Source organism: Ischnura elegans, chromosome 1 (assembly GCF_921293095.1).
Source record: "Ischnura elegans chromosome 1, ioIscEleg1.1, whole genome shotgun sequence".
NCBI classification, from domain to species: Eukaryota; Metazoa; Arthropoda; class Insecta; order Odonata; family Coenagrionidae; genus Ischnura; species Ischnura elegans.
This window is the reverse complement of record NC_060246.1, coordinates 163,640,177-163,662,388: the sequence shown is the minus strand read 5'-3', so window position 1 is coordinate 163,662,388 and position 22,212 is coordinate 163,640,177. Positions and strand designations below refer to the sequence as shown.

At 38.4% G+C, this 22,212-nt stretch overlaps 1 protein-coding gene and 1 long non-coding RNA gene across 2 annotated transcripts; one reads left to right on the top strand and one right to left on the bottom strand.

Moving 5' to 3' along the window:
• Positions 1-8,302: 8,302 nt before the first annotated feature.
• Positions 8,303-10,465, top strand: LOC124153934. Its single transcript, XM_046527350.1, has one exon. The coding sequence runs from the start codon at positions 8,338-8,340 to the stop codon at positions 9,361-9,363; it is 1,026 nt and encodes a 341-aa protein (XP_046383306.1). The 5' UTR covers positions 8,303-8,337; the 3' UTR covers positions 9,364-10,465.
• Positions 10,466-14,874: 4,409 nt separating this feature from the next.
• Positions 14,875-16,647, bottom strand: LOC124173029. Its single transcript, XR_006868338.1, has 2 exons — positions 16,110-16,647; positions 14,875-16,032 (listed from the first exon to the last, which is right to left on the bottom strand). It is a non-coding gene; the product is annotated as an uncharacterized LOC124173029 (long non-coding RNA).
• Positions 16,648-22,212: the final 5,565 nt, after the last annotated feature.

Here is a 22,212-nt window from a genome sequence, read left to right as displayed (position 1 = left end):
TGTGAAATATCAAATAGATTCTGTTTCAGATTGAATTTAGTGTAGCCTACTATATCTCTCGAAAGATTACTACGTAAATTATGCTAAATAAATTCTCATTTTCAATCCGGTACAGTCACTAGCTCGTTGTTTGGGACACATTTTACGTTATAATATAAATAAAAATACTGTAGGAAATTGTGAATACCAAAACGATAAATTTTAACCAAACCTCTGAAGAGCACTTGCAGTCTGACAATAAGGAACTGGTAACACAACATTCTATTTTATTTATATTAATTTGTTTGTGTTGTCACTGGTGAGTAGGTTTTTTATTCACATTTAACACTAACAAGACTTATCTGCACAAAACGCATGAGCATATGAAATATCTACACTACGCTTTGAAGACAGTATGATTATTTAAAACTGATACCACTCTAAAAATTCACGCTGCACTGTTAGCATCGTGGTAGCAACCTAAAAAAGTAAAAAGTCCCCTATTATCCCAAGTTAGACCCGTGTCCCGAGTATGGGAACTGACTGTACATATCTCCTGAAGCAGTGCATGGATGGACATTGGAAATTGTTCAAAAATGACATGGAAATTTCTATGGGGTGTTTATTGCTTACTTAGCAAATTTAAAATCAATGCAATCAAACTATTGCTCACAATAGGCATTAATTTTACTCATAAAACTGAATTTCTGTGATAAAGGTAAATATCACAGAACAGCAAATTTTCGTCTAACACGTCAAAGCCGGAACCTTTTTTCAAGGATTTTGCACGGAATGCTCAGCATAAAATCTCATAAAGCATATAAATATAGGCTACATATATCAACGAATTCCTGCACAATTCGACTACAGCCTTGCAACTGAATTTAAAAGGCTAATTCAGGATTCTAATAATTTCTTTAGCTCCGATTATTTCTTTGGTCATAAGGTGTAATTAACAGGACGAAGTTGCGAAGATATTTTATACGTGTCTCTTTTTACACTCGTATAGTCACCCATAAAGTTAGGAAGCCTCGGTATTTACAATCTAAAATTAAATTTCTCAACCCAACAACTCAATACTCAACAGGGATCCCCGTTAATTCTAATAAAAATAATTTTTATCCACACATAATTGCCACGGAAATGCTAGTCAATCAAATTAAATTAATTTGAAATGGTAGTAATTTCTTCCGTGTTGTTACCCAGACATTTCTCAAAAAGACCTGATGATAGCTTAAAAAGGTGAAAATCATTCCTGAGGTCACATAAAAAATATAACGTGAATTTTACTATAAATAATGAAAGTATTTTAGATTTTTAGAGACTTTTTTAATTAGCGACTTTATCCTTAAAAACTGATAATTTTGCCAAAGAAATGGCGCAAATTATTATTTTAGCGCAATTGAAAGTTTGATTTTTTTTCGTTTCATTAATTTTCATTACGTATACTCGTAGTAGACCATTGAAGCACGATGCCTCCTATTTTACCACTGTCTATTGACAAGGTATAAGTATACAAAATAACGAGTCGATTGGCGCTTGAGTTCATCAAGCGGGTAATTAGGGGGGTGGGAACATATTTGTGTCACGTGTGTTCAAGTATTGGGTCCATAAGTTCTTAAAAAGCGGAAAAAAACACTCAAAATGCCGTTGAAATGGGCGGAACAACTCGCTCATTCGCCCTCAACAATACTTTAGGTCGTCTAGGTAACCAAGATGATATAAGCTTTAAGAGAACTTTTTGAATTGAATATTTACGTAATGGAGAGAAATATAAAATTAATGACGCATGAATTTGCGAAATATCGCCGATTGTTCGTATTTTAGCCTTTACCCTAGGATTGTAGCTCCTCTATTTCTGATTATGTGGGTTTGAACCCAACAAACTTAAACAAATAATAACAGAATTTTTTTGATAAACCAATTGAGACCAATAAATACCAATGCCCAGCTGTTTAAGTTAATTTCTCTGACATAATCCCAAAAACCGAGGTTCTATTATATGTTATCACCTTTCAAGCGAGAGAAGGCGCCATCAACGCTGTGTCCCAATAAATCCAGCATTCGCATATTCCTTGAGGTATATTTATAAAAATTCGACAATTCATACACATGTTCATCTATTCATAACTATATGAACGCGGAATAACGTGAAAGATAGCTATCACCTTGCCTGTAATTTATTTTCACAAACAGCCATAAAATTAGCTATTCCAAAACCTGGTCTTCTTTGTGAGGCAAGAGATGGCAATAGGAACGCGAAATATCGAGACACAAAAATATCACCAGACACGAAAGTTATTTTCATAACAATATGCATAAAATAGCTAAAACATGTTTTAATTGTTACGGTATAGCTGGCGCCATGAACGCAAATCAGCGTTATATGGTTTTCACAAATAGAAGCGCAAGATATTTTCATAATCACTACACATACACTGGAAATTATTTTCGCCGGATTTATTCATTTTTTGGCAATGGCATTCATTTATTGTGACGCCTTACGCGACCTTCATTAGATATCGATTCCCTATTACTTTAATCCCATACGATTTCCGTGTAAAATATTTGTAAACTCTGAATTACTTGAGGAAATGCTCTCCGTTACCATAAATGGTCAGCGTCAAACAAATTAAGGACAGCATTAGGCGAATTGGAGTTGGATAACCAGGCTTCAACAATCACATTCTGCCTTAGCAACCGCATCGAAAATATGAATTTAATCGTAGGTAAAATGAACATAGTGTTATTTCCATTTACCTTACACTGAAAATAAGTATCGTTATTATATGATTACAAAAAAGGGGCCCAAAATATTATGGACGATTATTTATGAAATGTTGACAGCCTCATAATTATCTGTTATTTAAGGATACGTGTCTATAATACTATAGGAGACATTTGATGGTACCTATCGATATATATTTTAATCAATATATATCAACACTTTGGCAATATGGGTAATAATAAATGATATGTACCATTAATATATTGCTGTCCAAGTACACTTTATGAATTTAATTTTCGTACCCACAATAGTGATGCTGCTGTGTGCAACTATCAATTGTACCATTTTGTGGGCCAAAACTTTATTTACACTACCATTATATGCAAGATTTAACAATAATTTGATTAGGTAGATTAATAATGACATTCTATGTGAGTTTCAGCCTTGTATCTCATGAAATGAAAAAATATGAGGGAAAAGTCGAATCCCAAGAAAGTCGATCTGATTTTACTCGCAGAAAATTTTAATATTTGGTGCGCCAATCATTCACAAATTTGATGTACGTGATAAGGATTATACCATTAAAATATCGTTCATCTCCCATAGTAAGTAGAATCGTATTGAGAAGGATTTGAGGTTTTTCCCCTTTGATTTGCATTGCTTTTAGATATCGATATAATATGACAACTATGGTTGGCAAGGAGACTTAATTTTCACTAAAAAATGATATTGTTAATAAGATATGACGCTGAAAATTTCAGACGGGTAAGGTCAATATCATGGGAAAAAATGACACCTATCGATATACCTTGATATCGATATATCTTCATATGGAAACGTATCACATCAAAATAATTTATATTTACGAAGAGTACATTGCTATCTTAACATAATGGTTAAAGTCTTGCCCCAATTACTATTGAAATTTGTCTGGAGAAGGGATGTATCGAACGCTCACTTGTATCGATTATAACTTCGACTGTAATTACTGCATTAGTTTTCTTTTAACTTTTATATTATTTTTTATTACAATAGGTACTATATTTCAGCAAGACTTTCAGTCCCTTGCCTTAATAAATAAAAAATATTTAGGTAAAAATCGTATTCCAGGATTTTCTATATGATTTTTCTTGCTGGTTAATAGATGAAGTGGAATGCCCATCATTGCTTATTGTTAACTCAGTGATAAGGATAATATCCTTAAAATTTTGTTTATCTCGTAAAAGGGGAAAGTTGTATAAAACGATTTGAGTGTAACCCCATTCACTTTACATTGAAATTAAATGCCGGTATAAAATGAAAACTATGGTTGCTATGGAGCCCTTATTATAACGAAACATTTATGATACCAATCAGGTACTACCCTGAAAATTTCGGACTGGTACGGTCAATAGCAAAGAAGAAAATGAGTCATATCGATATAAATACATATCGATATATTTTCATTAGGAACCTTTACCCATCAAAATTATTTACATGTGTGCATAGAGATTTTCTATCTTACCAAATTATTAAAATTTATATCCCCGTAACTATATAAATTAGACAGAGAAAGGGCTCTATCGAATGCACACTTGGATCGATATTAACTTCGGCTGTAATAATTCGATCCGCTTGATTTAACATTTGTCGGATAAAACACATTAGCAGCTTTCCTATATATAACTTTCATATTCATACCTTGCTTAACAACGAAGTTATTAGCGAATAAAGCGTATCCAATGAGATTGGTATCGATATAACTCGCACGTGAATCAATCGATCGGAATGGCCATCATTGCAAAAGTTGGACTTTTTGATAAAAGTATTACCCTGAAAATATCATTTATCTAGGTTGATTGGTTGCTAAGATATTCAAGATTGCATGCTCCACAAAAAATGGCGTCAATGATTTTTCACGTGCAGGATATTTTTCGGAATTTAATTATGAATTAACTAAGAGGATTAGGGGGAAAGTAAGGTGAAACGCCAGGGTGCGAAGCAACCTAAGCGGTTTTTCCAGGAGATTCCAAATTTTTATATGGCACATGTCTCAACGCCGAAATCCGAGTGAAAATTCGCCCTTCACGACAATGTAAAATCGAAATCGTTTATTCCTCAGAATTGTTTCGACGTATGAATATGACGTATAGCCAAAAATCAACCAAAAAATCTTCCACCTTATCTTTCAAGGAATTTGTCACACGATTGTTGCAAATTGGTCAAAAAATTCCTAAAATTTTTCCATAAGAAAAGCATAGAAAACGTTCAAAAAATAATTAAAAAATACTAAATATCAATTCGTAGCAAAACAAACCGTACCAAAAAATCGACCAAAATATCTAGTTTATGTCCATTGAATATCATATTCTTCAAACGTTTAAAAGTACAAAATAAAAGTCGATAAATCTCGAAAACTAATCGATTTTTTTAAGTTTTCAGATTTTTCCTCCCGATGAATTTTATTTTTACTTTTGCGTCCAACAAGCCAAATATCCACGCCTATCACAGTTTGGGCTGTGAATTTTGATGAATCAGTCAGTCAGTCAATCGAATTGCCGGTATATGATTGTTAAACTATACATTACAATACCCTATGTTTCAACGTTTAACTCATGCCTCGCTTGTTTTTTTAATAAAACGATCTGGGTTTCGATGAATCATCATCATCATAAGGCGTAAATTATTATATATTTATCTTATAATTGTAACCTTATTTACGTAACAGAAGAGGAGATAATTTTGAAACGGACGCCATAATAGAGGAAAAAGATGAATAAATTTATGAGAGCGTTTGTCCTGATCACGTATTAAATTTTTTTGAAGTTCTAACTGCCCTCTAGAATCCAATTCTTGGTGGTCGATACATAATTTTAAAATTACTCCTATAGCAGTTACCAAGAAACCTTAAAATGGAATAGCACGCAGTTCAACTTGAATTAGTGAATTTTATTCATTAGAAGTTTTGCACGGATCCACCTCAGTACAACATGCAGCAATGGTCACTGGCGGAACCCTTATTTTCAATTAATATTCACGCTTCTCCGGACGCAGATATTACGATTCATCTCGATAATAATGCCACTTCGAGTGAAACCACGGTAATGAATCAGAAGATAAGAAGACGAGAGTAGAAGATAGCTTCTCACCAGAGCGTTGAGCGAATATTGTTGTGAATAATTGATGTAAATGAGACAGAAATAAACTTAGCAAATAGCTTTAAGCTGCGCACTTATTTTACATAAGCTAACACCACATTGATCACAAGCGGAAGTAATCTCAGCATACAGAATTCAGTGAGGCAAGGTATCAGAGTTATGAACCACGTAAATAGAAATCAGTGTCCCGGGAAACCTCGTTCGAAGAACTATCACAAGTCAAATGTGAGCATTAGAAGCTAAGGTAAACCTTCTGGCCTGAATCCATGTCTTTCAGGAGCAATGAGAAATTTAAGAATTTAGAAAAAGGAAAGAGACGCCGCGGCGATAGTAGCCCGACGACGCATCTGGGATAAGGATAGGTTCGGAAGGGATAGGACGGGGAAAACACCTCAACGCTATAGAAGCGAAGAAGGCTCAACTATAAGCGAAACCAAGCAAAGCTATTAATGTTCTAACAATTTTGGAGGATCATTCTATGAGGAAGAATAATCCAACGATAGATAATCGTTAGATAAATGCGTAATGCAGTGGAAATATTTGATACTGTAATGAAAAGTACTTGACCATTTTCTCAATAATTTATGCCAACCGATCCAGGTTTCGGCACATGAATTGGCATTTATAGCCCTGCGTCGGTTGAAATGAGAGTGGAAATGGACAAGTACTTTTCATAATGTTTACTTCGTAATACCCGTCTTATTGCATGGGGTGGAAACTTAGAATATTAAGAAAACATCAACTAAAAGACAGGAAGCAACTGAAATGTTAAGACGGTTCTAAAGACGACTTCACAACATCTCATGAATCGAGCTCTGGAGAAAAGTTTCTCGGGTTTTCCACCGGTTAAGGTCGTCCATGTCTCCTGTATCCTGGGAGACATGGACGACATCAAGCGGTGGAAAACCCGAGAAATTTTTCTGCAACTGATACGCCGGGAAAACTTAAGATCATACAGAGCTCTGGAGAGTTTAAAACACGGGTTCTGCGAAGAGCAGGCCTTGATCGCTCGATCCTAGGAAGTTAATCGAGAAGAGGAAATCTCATACCTTGGACACATTCTGAGAGAGAAAAAGTGCGAAATACTCATTCTGATCTTGGAAGGGGGAGTTGAAGGAAAGCGAGCAAGGGAGAGAAGAAATTGTTCATGGGCACTAAACATCAAGGACTCGACAGCAATTAGATATGCTGGCGACCGATTTTAACGGGAAAGAGAGAGATGTAAACGCACTCGATAGTGAACGGCATCAAGAAGAAGAAGAAAAACTTTGTTAATTTGAAATAGAGCAGGTATAAAAAATGGACTCCGATTTAAAACAATCTTCGGGATAATCCAGCAAATATTCAGAAATATCGAGATAATATTCTACTCACTTGTACTGTTACTTTTTCCAATATTGTTACCACTCCTCCCGCAAAAATCATAAGTTAGCAAAACTTGAAGTTTATCGCAGCAAATTATGTGAGCAACAAACCACAAACAGTGAATTCAGCGTTCTGGGAAGCGTATGCACTGTTCAAATGTATGAGAAGTTAACCTATAACTCATAGCCTGAATCTAAGTTATATAAATAATTAGGAGATATTTATTTATATCATTACGAGCTATTTTGATAATTGGGTCCCTTATCCTAGAGTAGGTCGCGCTATTATTTTTAGTGACCATTAAAGTCTGCAATTGCGTGTGGCAATCTGAAAACATCATCGATTGTTCATTGAAAGAGGAGAGGGCATTCATAGAGAAACCCCTAGTTTTTCCATGAATGGGATGTCAGAGGTCATTTAATCATTGGCTACCAACTTATTTCAGCTGCACATGAATTTGATGAACTAATCATAATCAAAAATGGACAGTTGAACTCCTTCGAAAGCTCATTTCAAATAATGAAGTTTCCAAATCGATTACCTGCTTCGCCGAACGCGGTTTCTGTGAGAAAACCGATGCAAATTTGGACAAAAGGAAATGAACAGCATACACCTAACATATTGACTCTTTGAAGGTGATTCTGCGCAACGTGGTAATATCGAGGGGGACTATAACACCCGCGTTCGTAAATTTTTTCCTGAAAATCTGGGCTCCATTAACGTTGATATTTAAATTGACTAGAATTTGAAAATTTATTTGAAATAATTAATCTCCGGTAGAAAAGAGAATTGAATGAGGTACGTATGCATATTTCTCAGGGCTCCACCCGGAGGCAGACCCGAAAATAATTATGAAGAAGATATCAAAGGAATATGCGGGGAATCCGATCTGGAAAGTAATCGAATTTTCATTAGCTCTCGATTGCTAATCGACTCTCGATACTTACCGCACACGAAATAATGGCTAACGGCGATTGTTTCATCGACCGTTATGTGCTGGAGAGTATTGCCGACATTGCGGGGTTGCGAAACGCCTTTGCAAATGTTTATATCAAATAATATTGCGTCCGCTTCCCTCCCTCTCCAACGCAATGGCCCTCTTAACACATTCACGTGCGCGCAGCCGCCATGACAGCACTCGACATCCACGCGGTCCTGCTCCTGTTCGCCCTCTCGCCGATGGCGGCGCTGTCGGCGCTCACGGTGCCCTGGGAGCCGGACGCAGCGCTGCAGTGGCCTGATGCGGCGGTGCGGGCCCTGGCGCTGCACAGCGGCCTCTGGGTGCCGGGCGCGGCGCAGGTGCGGGCGGTCGCCTTCGGTCCCGGCCGCGCCTTCGTCTGCATGCCTCGCTGGCGCCCGGGTGTGGCGGCCACGCTCGCCTGGGCGCCGTGGCCCGCCGCACCCCGCTACACGCCGCTCCGTCCCTTCCCTTCGTGGCCGGCGCAGTTCGCCGCTCGCTGCACCAATCTGCAGTCCGTGGTGGGTGCGGCAGTGGGCGACAGGGACCGCCTCTGGGTGCTGGACGAGGGAGCGGCCGGTTGCCCGCCCAAGTTCCTCGTGTTCGAGTGGCGGCTGAGGGTGCGGCCGATCGAGACGGCGCGGCATGCGGTGCGGCACGCCGCCCTCGGAGAACCGCCGCGCCACCTAGCGGTCGACGGCGAGTTGGCCTACGCGTCCGCTGCCTCGGCTCCGGCCCTGCTCGTGTTCTCGCTGAGGGAGAGGGCGTCGTGGGTGGTGAGGGCCCGGCCCTTGGGGCCCCTGGCCCTCGTCAACGGCCTCCTGTTCGCCACGCCCCGCGACGGCGATACAGAGCTCCTGGCTTTGCCCGCGGACCGCCTTCACCACGCGCCCTGGAATGGGACGGCAGGCCGGGCGGACGGCGAGGTTGTGGGGTCGCTTTTGGGGCCCGCCTGGGGCCTTTGCGCCCATCCTAAAGGGGCCCTCATCTACTTCCTGCAGAGGGACCACGCTGTCGTGAGCTGGGACACGTCTGCGGTGCGGCCCGTCCGCGCTGAGGCCCACCGCGTGCTGCTCCAGGATGCGGCCCTCCTGCCTCGAGTGGCGCACATCGCAGTGGACGTTACGGGGACTCCTTGGGCCCTGGGCGTGGGCCCCGACGGCTCAGCGACCAGCGTACGCCTCCCAACGCTCTGATGCGACCAACGGTATCCCTACTGGAAGTGTCAAGGTGAAATGTCGATAAAAGGACTCATTACAACTGCTGTGGCCCATCACACACTAAATACTGTCGCGAGCCTATCAGAAATATGGACGAGAGCTCTATATTGGCCGACATTGTGACGTGTGTATATGGTGAATGTAATAGAAAACCCTTAATTACTCCACATATAAGTTGTCATGGAAAATAACCAATAATGGGTTGTTGTTTATGTTTTGGGGACGAAAGCGATAGAACACGGAAGCTCATATAATTTTTTGTACTGAAAAAGACAGAGAGGAAAACTAAAGGAAGTAAACAAAACTGTAAGTAGTAATAAGATAGTTAATTCTATCGCTACAATACGATAATTGTTACAAGTGGCTCACATGAGGCCGTGGTTCGTCCCGTGGAAACTTGATTCGTGTTCTTGCTACTTCACTCGCTTTTCAACCGTTTTCCAAAAAAATGTTCACAGTGTCGCGATGAGTGCAGATCAATCCATTCATTTCCATTACTTTAAGCTTGATATTTTCACTTGTGACGAATGGCATTGAAAACTTATTTTTTCGGTGTAATCACTCATCACAAAAGTAAACTTAGGTTTTCAGCAGATTGGATCACACGGGCAAAGTCCGGTTCCGCACGAATGGAATTCCCACTTGCCTTAGGCCCACCGACCCCTCACCCAAAAGGATATTTGGGACCGAGAACAGCCATGTGTGAACTGATTGCAAGAGGTATTGACAGAGGAATTCCGTACTCTCTCATCGGTGAATTTGGGTGATGAATGAACTGCAGAAGGCTGAAAGACAAAGTGCAACGCACAGATAAGGAAAGATAATCAAGCCCACTTTCCTGAGATGATCTGTTTGAATGGAAGAGTGTTAGCCATTTATATGGTGGTTTATGAGTAAGTGAATTGACTATTATGGCAAGCTGAGACGCATAATATGTACTGTGATTACCAAAAATAGCCATATTTTGGCTATTCCATTCTCATTGACATTTTTGTTGCATCAGTTTCACGTGCAAATGAAAGAGAGTTACGTCGCAGAATGAGACTTAAATAAATCGAATCTATTCGAGTCAATCTTCCTTCGCCAAGTTCTTCATTCAGTCCTTCACCTCTCCCATTGGCTCTTCGCTCGGTGGGTCTCCATGGGAATACAAAAGGGCCCAAAGGCGGATCTAGGGGGGGCACGTGCACCCCCCCCCCCCAAGACCCTTCAAAAATATGCAAGATTTTTAATATGGTCCCATTATCATTGCGCTCGTTTTGTATTACGAGGTATCCTTGTGCTCCCACAGAACAAAATCCCCTTGATATAAATAAAATACGCCCTTGCTTGTGACCCCCCCGCCCCAGAAAGAAATCCTGGATCCTCCCCTGAAAGGGCCTATACGCTCCAGCCCGTATTGAACAAGCCAATTCATCCTATTACTTACAGTTATACGTATTTTAATCGAATATGTCTGCAGCGCGGCAATGAGGTCTAGCTAGTTGAATTCATTTAAACGAACGGTGGGTGACAGTGGCCGAATGGAGAGTCCTCTTTTGAAATGTTCGTAGATCGTATAACAGCAGCGTCAGAACTCACAAATAGATTAGACAACTTGTATTGTAGCTTACTAATTGTAACTATTATCATTTCTAACAGCATTTTTTGTGTTTTCTAGCTTTATTGGCGGAAAACCTAAATGAGTAGGGGGCAAATTGTGCCTTTAAATGAATGCGGTTGTATCATTTGTCAGTATGAGTGACGTTTTTTGGACCAAGTGGTTTGAATATGGGAATTCTGTTGAATGCTGCATGTTGGTGATTGATCACCCTCTGCCAAACATCCTTGAGGTTGTTCGCAGAATATTATGTAGATACACATGTTTGTTCACTACGATGCGGTTGGAGTCCCCCTGCCGTTCGGCTATTTATGCGGCTTAAGGAGGGGGAGAAAGTAAGCAGATAAGGCGGGGACTTACGGAGGGTATGTTATTTGGGTAGATTGGATCCCTTCGGGCCAAATCAAGTCAACACTACGATTTGGCGTCGATTGAAGCGCCATCACAATGGACGAAGGAAGCCCCTCTAACTACTCTAATCTCCCATGACAACAAGGAGATGTGAAATTACTACGCAATCAAATCAATGGTTTGCGAGTTATCTTCGTGGAATGATGGTTAAGTATTTATATTAAAAAAATCGACATTTTCAGGTCATTATCAAGTGGTAAAAGAACCTCTTTTCTTCTTTTTTTCTTTTATTTCTTCCTTTTAAATGTATAACTTCTTTTAACTCTTGATAATGACCTGAAAAGGTCGAAACTGGTAGAGTTAAAAAATACCTTGTAGAATATAACAACATTTATTTTTGAATCTATCATGAACGCAAGCTGGATAAAGTGTTTTTGTGTTTCCAATCGGGTTAGAGTGTCCGTTTTGCTCAATGTTTCGAGGTAACGTCACGTTGGCCGTCTTTAAGTAATGATGCCGGTACCGTGTCTTTCTTATTACTTGTCGCTCCTAGGGAATGTACAGAAGCTGCCACGGAGAATCATTTTCACTCAGCCAGTCGACAATACAATAACTTTAGTGCACATTTCCCTGTGATGCATGAGTATTGTGTTGTTTGTATTAGCAGAATTTTATAACTTAAACATTGAGATAATGAATAGAACCATTTTTTAAAGTTGTATACAGAATGTTATCTACAACGTATTAAGGCATGTTTACACGATACATTAACACGTACGAGTTAACGTCTGTTTGCATGAATGATTTTGGTGGACCGGAACGGAATATGTACGGATGCATGAACCTAATTAGAACAGGTTCTATTTTCTGTGCATGTATTCGCACAAGTTGGTTGGTTACACGGTGCATTTTGGCATTCATACATTTAGACATAACACCGTACGTGTCAATGTACCGTGTAAACAGGCCTTTATAAATATAAATTACTCTAATTTTAACTATTTCATCCTTTTCATAATTTCTTGCTATTTTGTTCTCTTTTGTCGAAAGAAGACATTTTTATCATTTTTTAGTCCTTTTTATTTTTTTTATTTCAAACACAATAAAAATATTCATCAAATGATATTATTGAAAGGTGAAGACGAGGAAAGGCATAGGAAAGACTCATGGAAGAGTAATTTGATGAGATATGTTGCTGGAATTGTGGAGTCGCAATCCCAAATGTCTGTAATTAGCGGGTTATTGTTTGTCTCGAGCCATAGTCGCTTAATCGGTCGATCCATTTTATCTTCATCATTCTGTGGTAGCACCACATTTCGAATGCTTCCAGTCTTGACTTCAATGCTACTTTCAACGTCCAAACCTCACTTCAATAGAGAAACATGCTCCGTATTGATGAACTGTTTCCTTGCTTCTACGCTTGTACTCTCAGCTATAAGAAGATTCTTCTTTTTGTAGAAAGCACTCTCTGCCTGCAATATTTTGCTATTAAATATACATGTATTACTGACTATTTCTTTCTTGCTTCGCCCATCGTTGGTAATTTGGCTTCCTAGGTACCAAAATTCTTTCACCTCTTCAAGCTTTTGCTTTCCTAGGGTAATGTTTGTACTAGCCTCCTCTCATTTCATTGACATCTAAATACTACCCCGCAAGCCGCGTAAAAGGCGTGTGGCAGGGGGTGTTAGGACACCAGCCGTTTACACCTAAAAATGAAGTTCTCAAACGAAGTTGAGACTAGCGTTTATTAAAGTCCTTTATGGTCCGGGGGAAAAACGAATTCCCATATCTATCCGTTCAACAAAACATCTCTCTTAATTTATCGCTTCTATTGGATCTGGAAATAAAGTGTAGCTCTAATATTATGCCCTCTGTGTCGCTCTTAAAGATATCCATTCTCAATTGTTCAAGCAATCTAAGCCTAGCGCGCAGCCTCCGAGTCTCCAGTGGCTCCCAGCATAATTCGCAGAACATCAGGGTAACGCTGTCTGTACGCCCGTAGCAGTTTTTGACGAACCGCGCAGCCTTCCTTTGTATTTTATTCAGATCACGAACTAGTAAGTCTTTTTGTACCGGATGCCATATGCTAGCAGCATATTCAAGGTGGGGTCGGACGAGTGCGAAATAGCACCTTTCTTTTACTTTCTCATTCGATAATCTTCCCACAATACGCTTGACTAATCCTAATTTCTTCAGGGCTATGCCGCAAATATTCCTTATATGAGTTCCCCACGAGATTTTCAAAGTTATCGTAACTCAGAGGTACTTCACTTCGTCTGTTGCCTTTATGCTAATACCATCCACAGCATAAACATAATTATAGTTGGAAGAACTCTCCAAAAAATATACCGTACATTTGCTTAAATTAAGGTTGAGTCCCCACTCTTGGCTCCACAAATGAACTTTGTTTACACTCGATGATAATAATTTCATAGTCAGGGTGATCACTTATTTCACGATAGATGACAGCTTCGCCAGCAAATAAACGTATTTTATTGCTAATTCGGGATCAGTGGTCATTAATGTACACAGAGAAAAATGTTCAGGCGGTACGCCTAAACGTTCGGCCCTAACGACCAAATATTTTAATCGGTATGGGGCTGACTGAACTTTTCAGTGAATTCAACAGAAAAGTCCAGTCACACCAGTTTAGATGCTCCCACCAAAGTGTTTCCTGCGGGTGACAAAATGATGCAGTTGTTGCATAGGAACAATCTAAATAATATGACTAAATGAAACTTCATCAGAATGTCTGAATTGAGTCAGTGCTATTAGTCAAACACGACCAGATCCATAATCTCAACTACCTTCTGTGATGGAGTTTGGGTAAAACCAAGGATATTAATAGAGGGTTTAGTCACCTTGATAATAAAAGAATAGGTACTGTCTTTACAGAATTTGATTAATGTGACTAAATTGTTTAATTAGCCTGTTTGAAATTTTTTTATTATATTGGTCAAATGCTTTACTAATTTGTCTTTTTTTAAACTCCCTTGCGGTTGGTGTAAAAGTTAACGTACAAGCTGGTATTTTGATTAATTTATCTCCCCATAAATAAGGTAGACAATAACTGGACCTTTTTTCGCATGAAGTTTATTTATTAAATATCTTTAGTACATACAAAAATATTTTGTTCATTCTCAAGTATTCGTGAAAACGGACAGCTTAACATTTTGCATTCAAAGCATGAAACATTTTCAGTGAAATCAACATAAAATGATGACAGATGATAACTCCATGATATTGTAATAAGTTGAGAATAAAATAGGAGACTTCATTAGAAGTATTGACAATAATTTAATTTTACATTTCCAAAATTGGGAGATCTTAACTCATTGGCACCCACCACAATACAAGAATTGTCTTTAAATTTGATACCGTTTAAAATGACATTTGTGGATGCTCTACACAAACCTTGGAAAAAATTTGGCATCTTACTCTTCACTAGAGGAAAACAATGTATTTTATTTGCTTGAATGACATTGCAGTTTGAACTGAAAGTTATCCTTTTATGAAATCCTTTTTGAGATAGAAAGCGGTAGGCTAAACTTAACCAAGTTTTAATACAAATAGGCATTGGAGTGTCGATACGACTAGAAATAACAGTAGCAATTCGTTGTAACATTCTATGCCTTCTTTCAAAGCGCATACACCACGTATGAATTAGTGGTCCGCAGTTAGAACACAGCAGTAATAAAGCATGAAGCGAAACTTGGGTTTAAAGGAATTACCAAATAACCTAATATATGTATAGAGAATGATGTTGAACAATAAGGTAATGAAACTGATCGATTAACTCAACTTGAATCGATGTACAACACAGGATTTCAACAATATCACGTAACATTAAGAAAAGTCTCCTAGATGGGTCGTCTTCAGGCACTAAATTTCCTATCATATGGGCAAGGCATAAAACGAAATTGATCATTTCACTGGCTGATATTCTAATAGACCCACGACATAGTTCTTCTTTAGCAATAGCGGCAGGTTTATTAGAAACCGTATCTCCATATTTAAAAATAATAATTCTAAATCCAAGCTGATCTTCGGCGCAATACTTCTTGGAAATTAAGTCTGGCATAATATTTATAAGGTCATATTTGGCTACAAACTATGACTAACCTAACTAACTAAAACTATGACTATGACGACTTCTAAGATATCATGCATCAAGTCGAGGCTTCCCCCTTCTATTACGTTGAACCTTTCTACCTAATTCCATATACATTTTTCCATCATTCCAGTAAGAGAACAGTTACGCACTTCAACATCAGCATTGTAGGATTCAACAGTTCTCAATAGTTCCTTTTTTTCTTCAGTGCATGAGCAGGACTCAGATTTAGTAAGTTTAAAAATTTGACAGATATAAGTAGCACTAAAGCTCTCCATAAATCCAAGAATACAACGAAAACCAAGATTGTCATCAATAATAGATCCCAATGCAAAATACACTTGAACATTTCCATGCTCTGTCACAACAAAAATATGTACCTTGATAACTAAGAAAATTTAACCCTTCAATGAACTTACCAGAAATAATATGGTTGCTTGAAGAATCAAAAAAAGGATTATCGGGCTTCCAGTAATTAGAATGGAAAAACATAGTCAGAACTCTAAACTAGACATAAATTCAGAGGGGAGACATGGACAATACAGATAAACTGCTCCTAGTTGGTATAGTCCACTATGAGAGCCTAAAACAAATTCCAATTTCAAGATCATCAAGAAGTAATAATACGACAATTACCAAACATAACTAATTAAGACTAACAGTCTTTCCTTGGCGTCTTGTTCAAAGGAGGCTCGTCTCGCACAGAGTCGATGTTAGCACGGAACACCTTGCAAAATTTTAGAAACTGGTCTGGCGTCAGTAATATTTGTAGAGTATCTCATCTAGTAGCTGAAAGGCTACTTTGTCGATTTCTGCTCCTTCAAAGAAGTACAATGGTTAAAACTTGATAACTAAATTTAAATCAAATTAAAATTGAATTAACACCATAAATTAGGTGTTAAATGTAAGTTTCTGCAAAAAAAATACAAAAAAGAGGAGAAAAATACGCCTGCAAGAAGGATTGAACGTGGCCCCCCCGCGTTGTAACAACGGTCTCTAACAACTAGTCTAAATCGGTTACCATAATAAATATTTACAAAAACGCCGCAATATATTATTATTGTAAATAATCAACCTTTGTTTTGAAATGTGAATAAAATGTGACTACAGTCTCCATTTGTAAGTTTAAGAGGATTACTAAATGCACACAATTACATTACGTAGTTATATATCAGTATCAAACGTAGATGCGTAAGAAAACTTAATTTGCAGGCTCTTTTCTATCGCTCTTACGCACTAACTGGCAGAGCTTCGGTAACTATGTACGTAGAGCTTCAAGCATACCGACAGAAGATGAGTAGTGATGACTTCTGAACAGGGTTGACTAGACGTGTTCCATGTTATTTGTTGGAGATACTCTGGGTGATGCGACTAGACTAAGCTAGAGGGGCAGCACAAAGCGTTTAGACAATCTACCAAAATACCTCGGATTACGTGGCAGAGTGTCCAATAATTGCCATAGAGGGGGCGGACTGGATAGCGTTTAGCTGTAACACCCAAAGTTGTTTTCTCCGTGTATATAATGAACAAAAGGTGCTTATTTGCTTATGCTTCCTTGTGGAACACCTGATGTCACTTTAACAACATCAGAGCTAATTCCGTCAAGAACTATTTTTTTTATTACGATCACTCTAAAAGTGGCATATCTAGTTTATCTATCACTGTTCCGTTTTATCCGCATGATTGTAATTTGTATAAAAGTTTGTTGTGAGGTACCGAGTCGAAAGCTTTCTTAAAATCTAGAAATAATGCATACATTTGTCTTTTCGATTCGCCAGATTTGAGAACGTCGCGTCGTGAAGAAAGAGCGCGAGCTGTTTTTCACTTTTTCGGAATCCGTGCTGACAGCCATGGAGGAAGTTACGACTGTCGAAGAAAGTCATTACATTGCTAACGACGATATGCTCCATTATCTTGCCTATAATCGATGTTAATGAAATTGAGCGATAGTTGCCTGGGTCATGTTTCCCTTTTTGAATATCGGTGTTACGCTTGATAATTTCCTGTCTATCGGTAATTTTCCTTCAGATTCGATCTGAGGTGCTACCTCCTTGAGAACACGCGTGGGTATTCCCTCCGGACCCGGATATTTACTATTACTTATCTATTAGAGGTTTTTTAGGTATACCTTCGCGTTTTATAGATATTGCTTCCAACGGTTCCTCAGTACATGAGATGTCTAAATTAAATTCAGTGTCGTCAGTAGTGTATGCACTTTCGAAGTGGCAATTTAACGTGTTACCTTTGTTAATATTTTCGGTGACAATTTTACTTTTTCTTATAACGAATGAACGGTTGAAGATTTTCCCTGAAGCTCTCTCGCATACGACCCAAAATATTTCGGATTTTCTTTGAGTAATTCACAGAGTAAAATTACCTTGAACTTTCGCAGTGCAGTTCGCATTGATATCTTGGTGATTGAGCGTTGTGCAGCGTAACTTTCTTTTGCTTCAAGTTCCTTCGACTTATGACCTGACGTAATGGACTTTTTGTACAAGTTGCAGTTTTCGCTGCTTCCTAAGGTGCCTTCTGACATCATTTTTGTACCAACATGGTTCTTTATTATCAAATTTCAGATTTTGCGGAATATGTCCATTGATTCCTTGGCCCAGAATTTTTAAGAAGTGTTTTCATGTTACATCTGTGCTTTTCTCCTCTTTTATAGCTACGAATTTTGTGCAGGAGTCATTAAGAATCTCGCCAAAAATGAAGTTGCATTTATCAAATAAGTTAATATTGCGTTTTGCTTTAACATCTGACACTAAATCAGTTTTTAACGCTGCAAAAATTACTCTGTGATCACTTACACCATCAATAAATATTGACTTGTTTTATCCCCTTGGGATGGCTTACTGATAAAAAGTCTAACATCTTATTTCCTCTCCTAGGCTTATCATCTACTTGGGTTAGATAGTAATTTTAAGTACATTGAATAAGATCTCGCTGATTTTTCTCTTCATTGAATTCGGTTTTACAGCGTAAATAACCCAATTCATAGATGGAAGATTAAAATCTCCCCCGATAACTTTAAGCATTTACTGTCTCTCAGAGTAAATTAGGATAATGATGCTGCAAACTTAGATATCTTAACCTTCTTTTTTTTATTTTCAGCTGATATCTTGCCATTGTTATATCCATATTTTTCAAAGTCTTCCTCAAATCACTCACTGTCTCGGCTATGTCAGCAAGTCTCAGCATACTCTTTCCCTGTGGATATTGACACGCATAGCCTTCTTTGATTTAATTGATGGGTTATTCGGAGTAAACATTACAAGTTACGGGGGACAGGGCACACCCTTGTCTCACCTCTTTTCTTATTCTTGCTTCTGCAGTTGGGCCCACATTTCATCGCAGCTACTTGTTTTCTGTACAAGCTATGAACAATTCTACGATAATTGCAGTGCAATCCGATTTATTTTAGAATTCTAAGCGTTGACCTCCATTCCACGTCATGAAATGCCTTCCCTAAATCGATAAATGCTATGAAAGGTTTGTTTTTCTCCATTCTCTTCTCTATGACCTGCCTAAGAGGTAAAATTGCTTCCCTTGTGCCCTTGCTTTTCCTAATTCCGAATTGGTCCCCATCCAGAAATTCTTCTGCTCTTCGTTCTATTCTCCTGTAAATGATTCTTGTCAGAATCTTCGACGCATGTGTCGTTAGGCTTATGGTCCGAAAGTCTTCGCACTTCTCTGCTCTCTTCTTTTCGGTATGGGAATGATGATGTTCTTCTCGATGTCACAATCTCCCGATGACTACATATCACATATAGCTTGAAATAATTTAGTTCAAACTTTTTCCCCTGCATTTTTGATAAGCTGTATTGGAATATCATCTATTCCTGGGGCCATACTCTTTCGCAGACCTTTTATTGCAGAGTCAAATTCCGATTTTGAGATGCTAGCTCCCATGTCATTATTTTCTACTTCACTTTCCTCTTCGATAGTTTTTTAGCTGAGTTTGCTTCCGTTGTATAACTCCTCCAGGTATTATTTCCATCTTTCGGCTTTGTCTTTGTTTTCAATCAAAATATTTCCATGAGTCGTTCCAACAATATTTGACTAGCTATTTGCCCCCAGGGTCACTCATTTGGCCAAATTTGGAGAATCGTCTTCACTCGATTGGAAAACGAAAATCCCAAACTATTTTTGCAATGCAGGCAACGATTTACAAAATATTGCCATGTTTTAAAATGGCGATTTTAAGAAAGCGTTCTGGCATTGGAAGTCGTATCTCCTGAAATAAGGAAGATGTAAAAGCAACCAATATTTGATTTTTAAGGTCTTCAATCGAAAAATATTATAAATGGATATTTATACGAATTTTCACATCAATTTTTTTACCCTAACCCCTCAGATTTTTTTTTATATTTTGAAAACAATTAGGTTTGTGTAATATTTCATTCAGGAAAGAAAATGAAATTCGAATTAGGGCGTGATGATGGCCTCCTGCCAAAGCGGTATCTACCTCTTCGCATTAGACGCCATATCTCCATTTAAAAAGGAGATAATAATACATGCAAAAGCCTTTTTCTAAGCAATTACGATTTGTATCTCCGTTCCGCAGTTCATTTTTTAAATCTTCAATTCGTGATTTCTTCTGTCCTAGCATGACGGTAAGTATTTGTTGACTTGGAGAAGGCATTTGATAAAATGGAATGGAATTCAATTTTTGTAATTCACAAAGAAATCAGAGTGCTCTACGACGATGGTAGAATTATGCGCAATTTATATAAAAACCAAGTAGCGGTGATAGAATGTGGACCCAACTGTGCAGAAGCAAGAATAGCAAAAGGGGTGAGACAAGGGTGTGCCTTGTCCCCTGTTATTTTTAATATTTACATCGAGAAAGCCATCAATGATATCAAAGAGAGGGCTATGAATGTCAAAGTAGGCGGAGAAAAAAATAGTATGCTGAGATATGCTAACGACATATCAGTCATAGCACGATGATATCTGTTGCAATACGCGAAAAATTCCTTTTGGAATTCTCTGTACAATTCCAACATCTATTGGCTCTGTGGTAATGTAAATAGATCCAACCCAACTTATAAGGGAATTGGTACACTGTATAAGTATATCGTAGCAACGCATTTTCCAGGACATCAAATTGGGGGGTTTTGCGCTCTGCTGTATAAATAAATTTCATCTGTCATTCTTACCTCAAAAGAGTCCCACACACCAGCAGAGTACTTTGAGGTCTTAACAGAGAAAGGCATTTTACCCTATTAACTAAAGCATTTCTAAATAATTGTTATTACGTATCCCAGTTAGCAATTGGCAGTCGTCTGGGGAGAGATTCTTGCCGGACAAATGTGTTTTGCCCCATGCATATAGGTATACGTTATTGCTTTACATATGTACCGGGTCTTTTTGTCCGAAATATTTCATATCAAAAGGGTATTAAAAAAATAATCATGTCCTCTATATGCTATCATATAAGCTTAAACCAAGGTTATTCAGCTTATGGCCCCTAGAGGATAAAGAAAATATTGTTTGCGCTACACAATACAAAACATATATAAACACACTCGTCAAAAATAATGTCGAAAGTCGCATTGATTGACTGAACTTTTTAACCAATAAATATTATCATTTGAAATAATATGTTCTATTAATTTTATTGATTTAGTGATGACGAGGAGCATTGAGGACGATGTGAAATCGATTTTTGGCCCTTGCATTAAAAAAACTTGAGGACCAATGCCTTCAAGCCAAGACGGCCTAATATCATGATAAATCGGTAAGCAGTGAAATAGCTCAATTTAATTTTAAATTCGAATACCCGAATAAAAAATGGGTTAAATTTCACCCGACCGTTTTCCACTAAAAACTATACCTGTAATTAGAGAAATGGGCAGTGAAGGAAGTCAAAATGCTTCATTTTCCATGGAATGATGCTTATAAGGCACACCAAAATATTGCTTTGGAACGGTTTGAACAAAATGCGAAAAAACCGACTTTTTGTCGTCCACAGAAAAGGGCGTGTCTGACATCTGTGCGATTTGCTTTCTCATACCACGCTTGTGTTTTCCCGATGAGATATCCCAAGAAAGAGTGGTTTGCCATGTATTTCACAAATTCCGCTGAACCGCGTTCAAATGTAATTACTTCTTGACGGGATACACTTCTGGCAGAAATTCACAACCACACACCCCAAATTTATTCATTTAAGTGATTAGTCCAACATCATTCATTTATGGGATTTAGATCTGTTTATAATGCTCTTCTACCGGCCTCGCCATGAATTCCTCTGCAGGAAAAAACTGCATCATCTGCGGAAAGGCGAATATTTCTCGCGGCGCGCACATCAATGTCATTCACGCAAAGCAGTCAAGGCCAAATACAAAGCCATCTATTGAGGCGACATAGTTTATCGTTAGTTTGTTTGTTTAGATAGCTGTAGCGTAGGAACGAGGGGACATGATACGTTCAGAGAGCCTTGTTCTGCATTCAGTGTGTGTCATTGCCATCGAATCACAGGCAGGGTACGCTGAGTATATCCACAGGAGAGTTGCGGAACGATCGTAGATTTGAATTGGATTGTTTCTAATATTCACCGAATGGTCAAAAATGCGACAAATACAACCAATGGATCCAAAACAGTGAAGACCAGTGTACCAATGCCAAAAAATAACGTCCAACAGAAGAAGAAACAAGGATAATAGGTCGTAGATGTTGCTCGGGGAGAATATTTCCAACTATAGCGATTGAAAATATTTTGAAGCTAATTTCACAACCAAAGTGAAAGGGAAATGTATATCGA

Coding starts and splice junctions, on each gene's coding strand:
- LOC124153934 (XM_046527350.1), top strand. CDS start 8,338: ATGACAGCACTCGACATCCACGCGGTCCTGCTCCTGTTCGCCCTCTCG.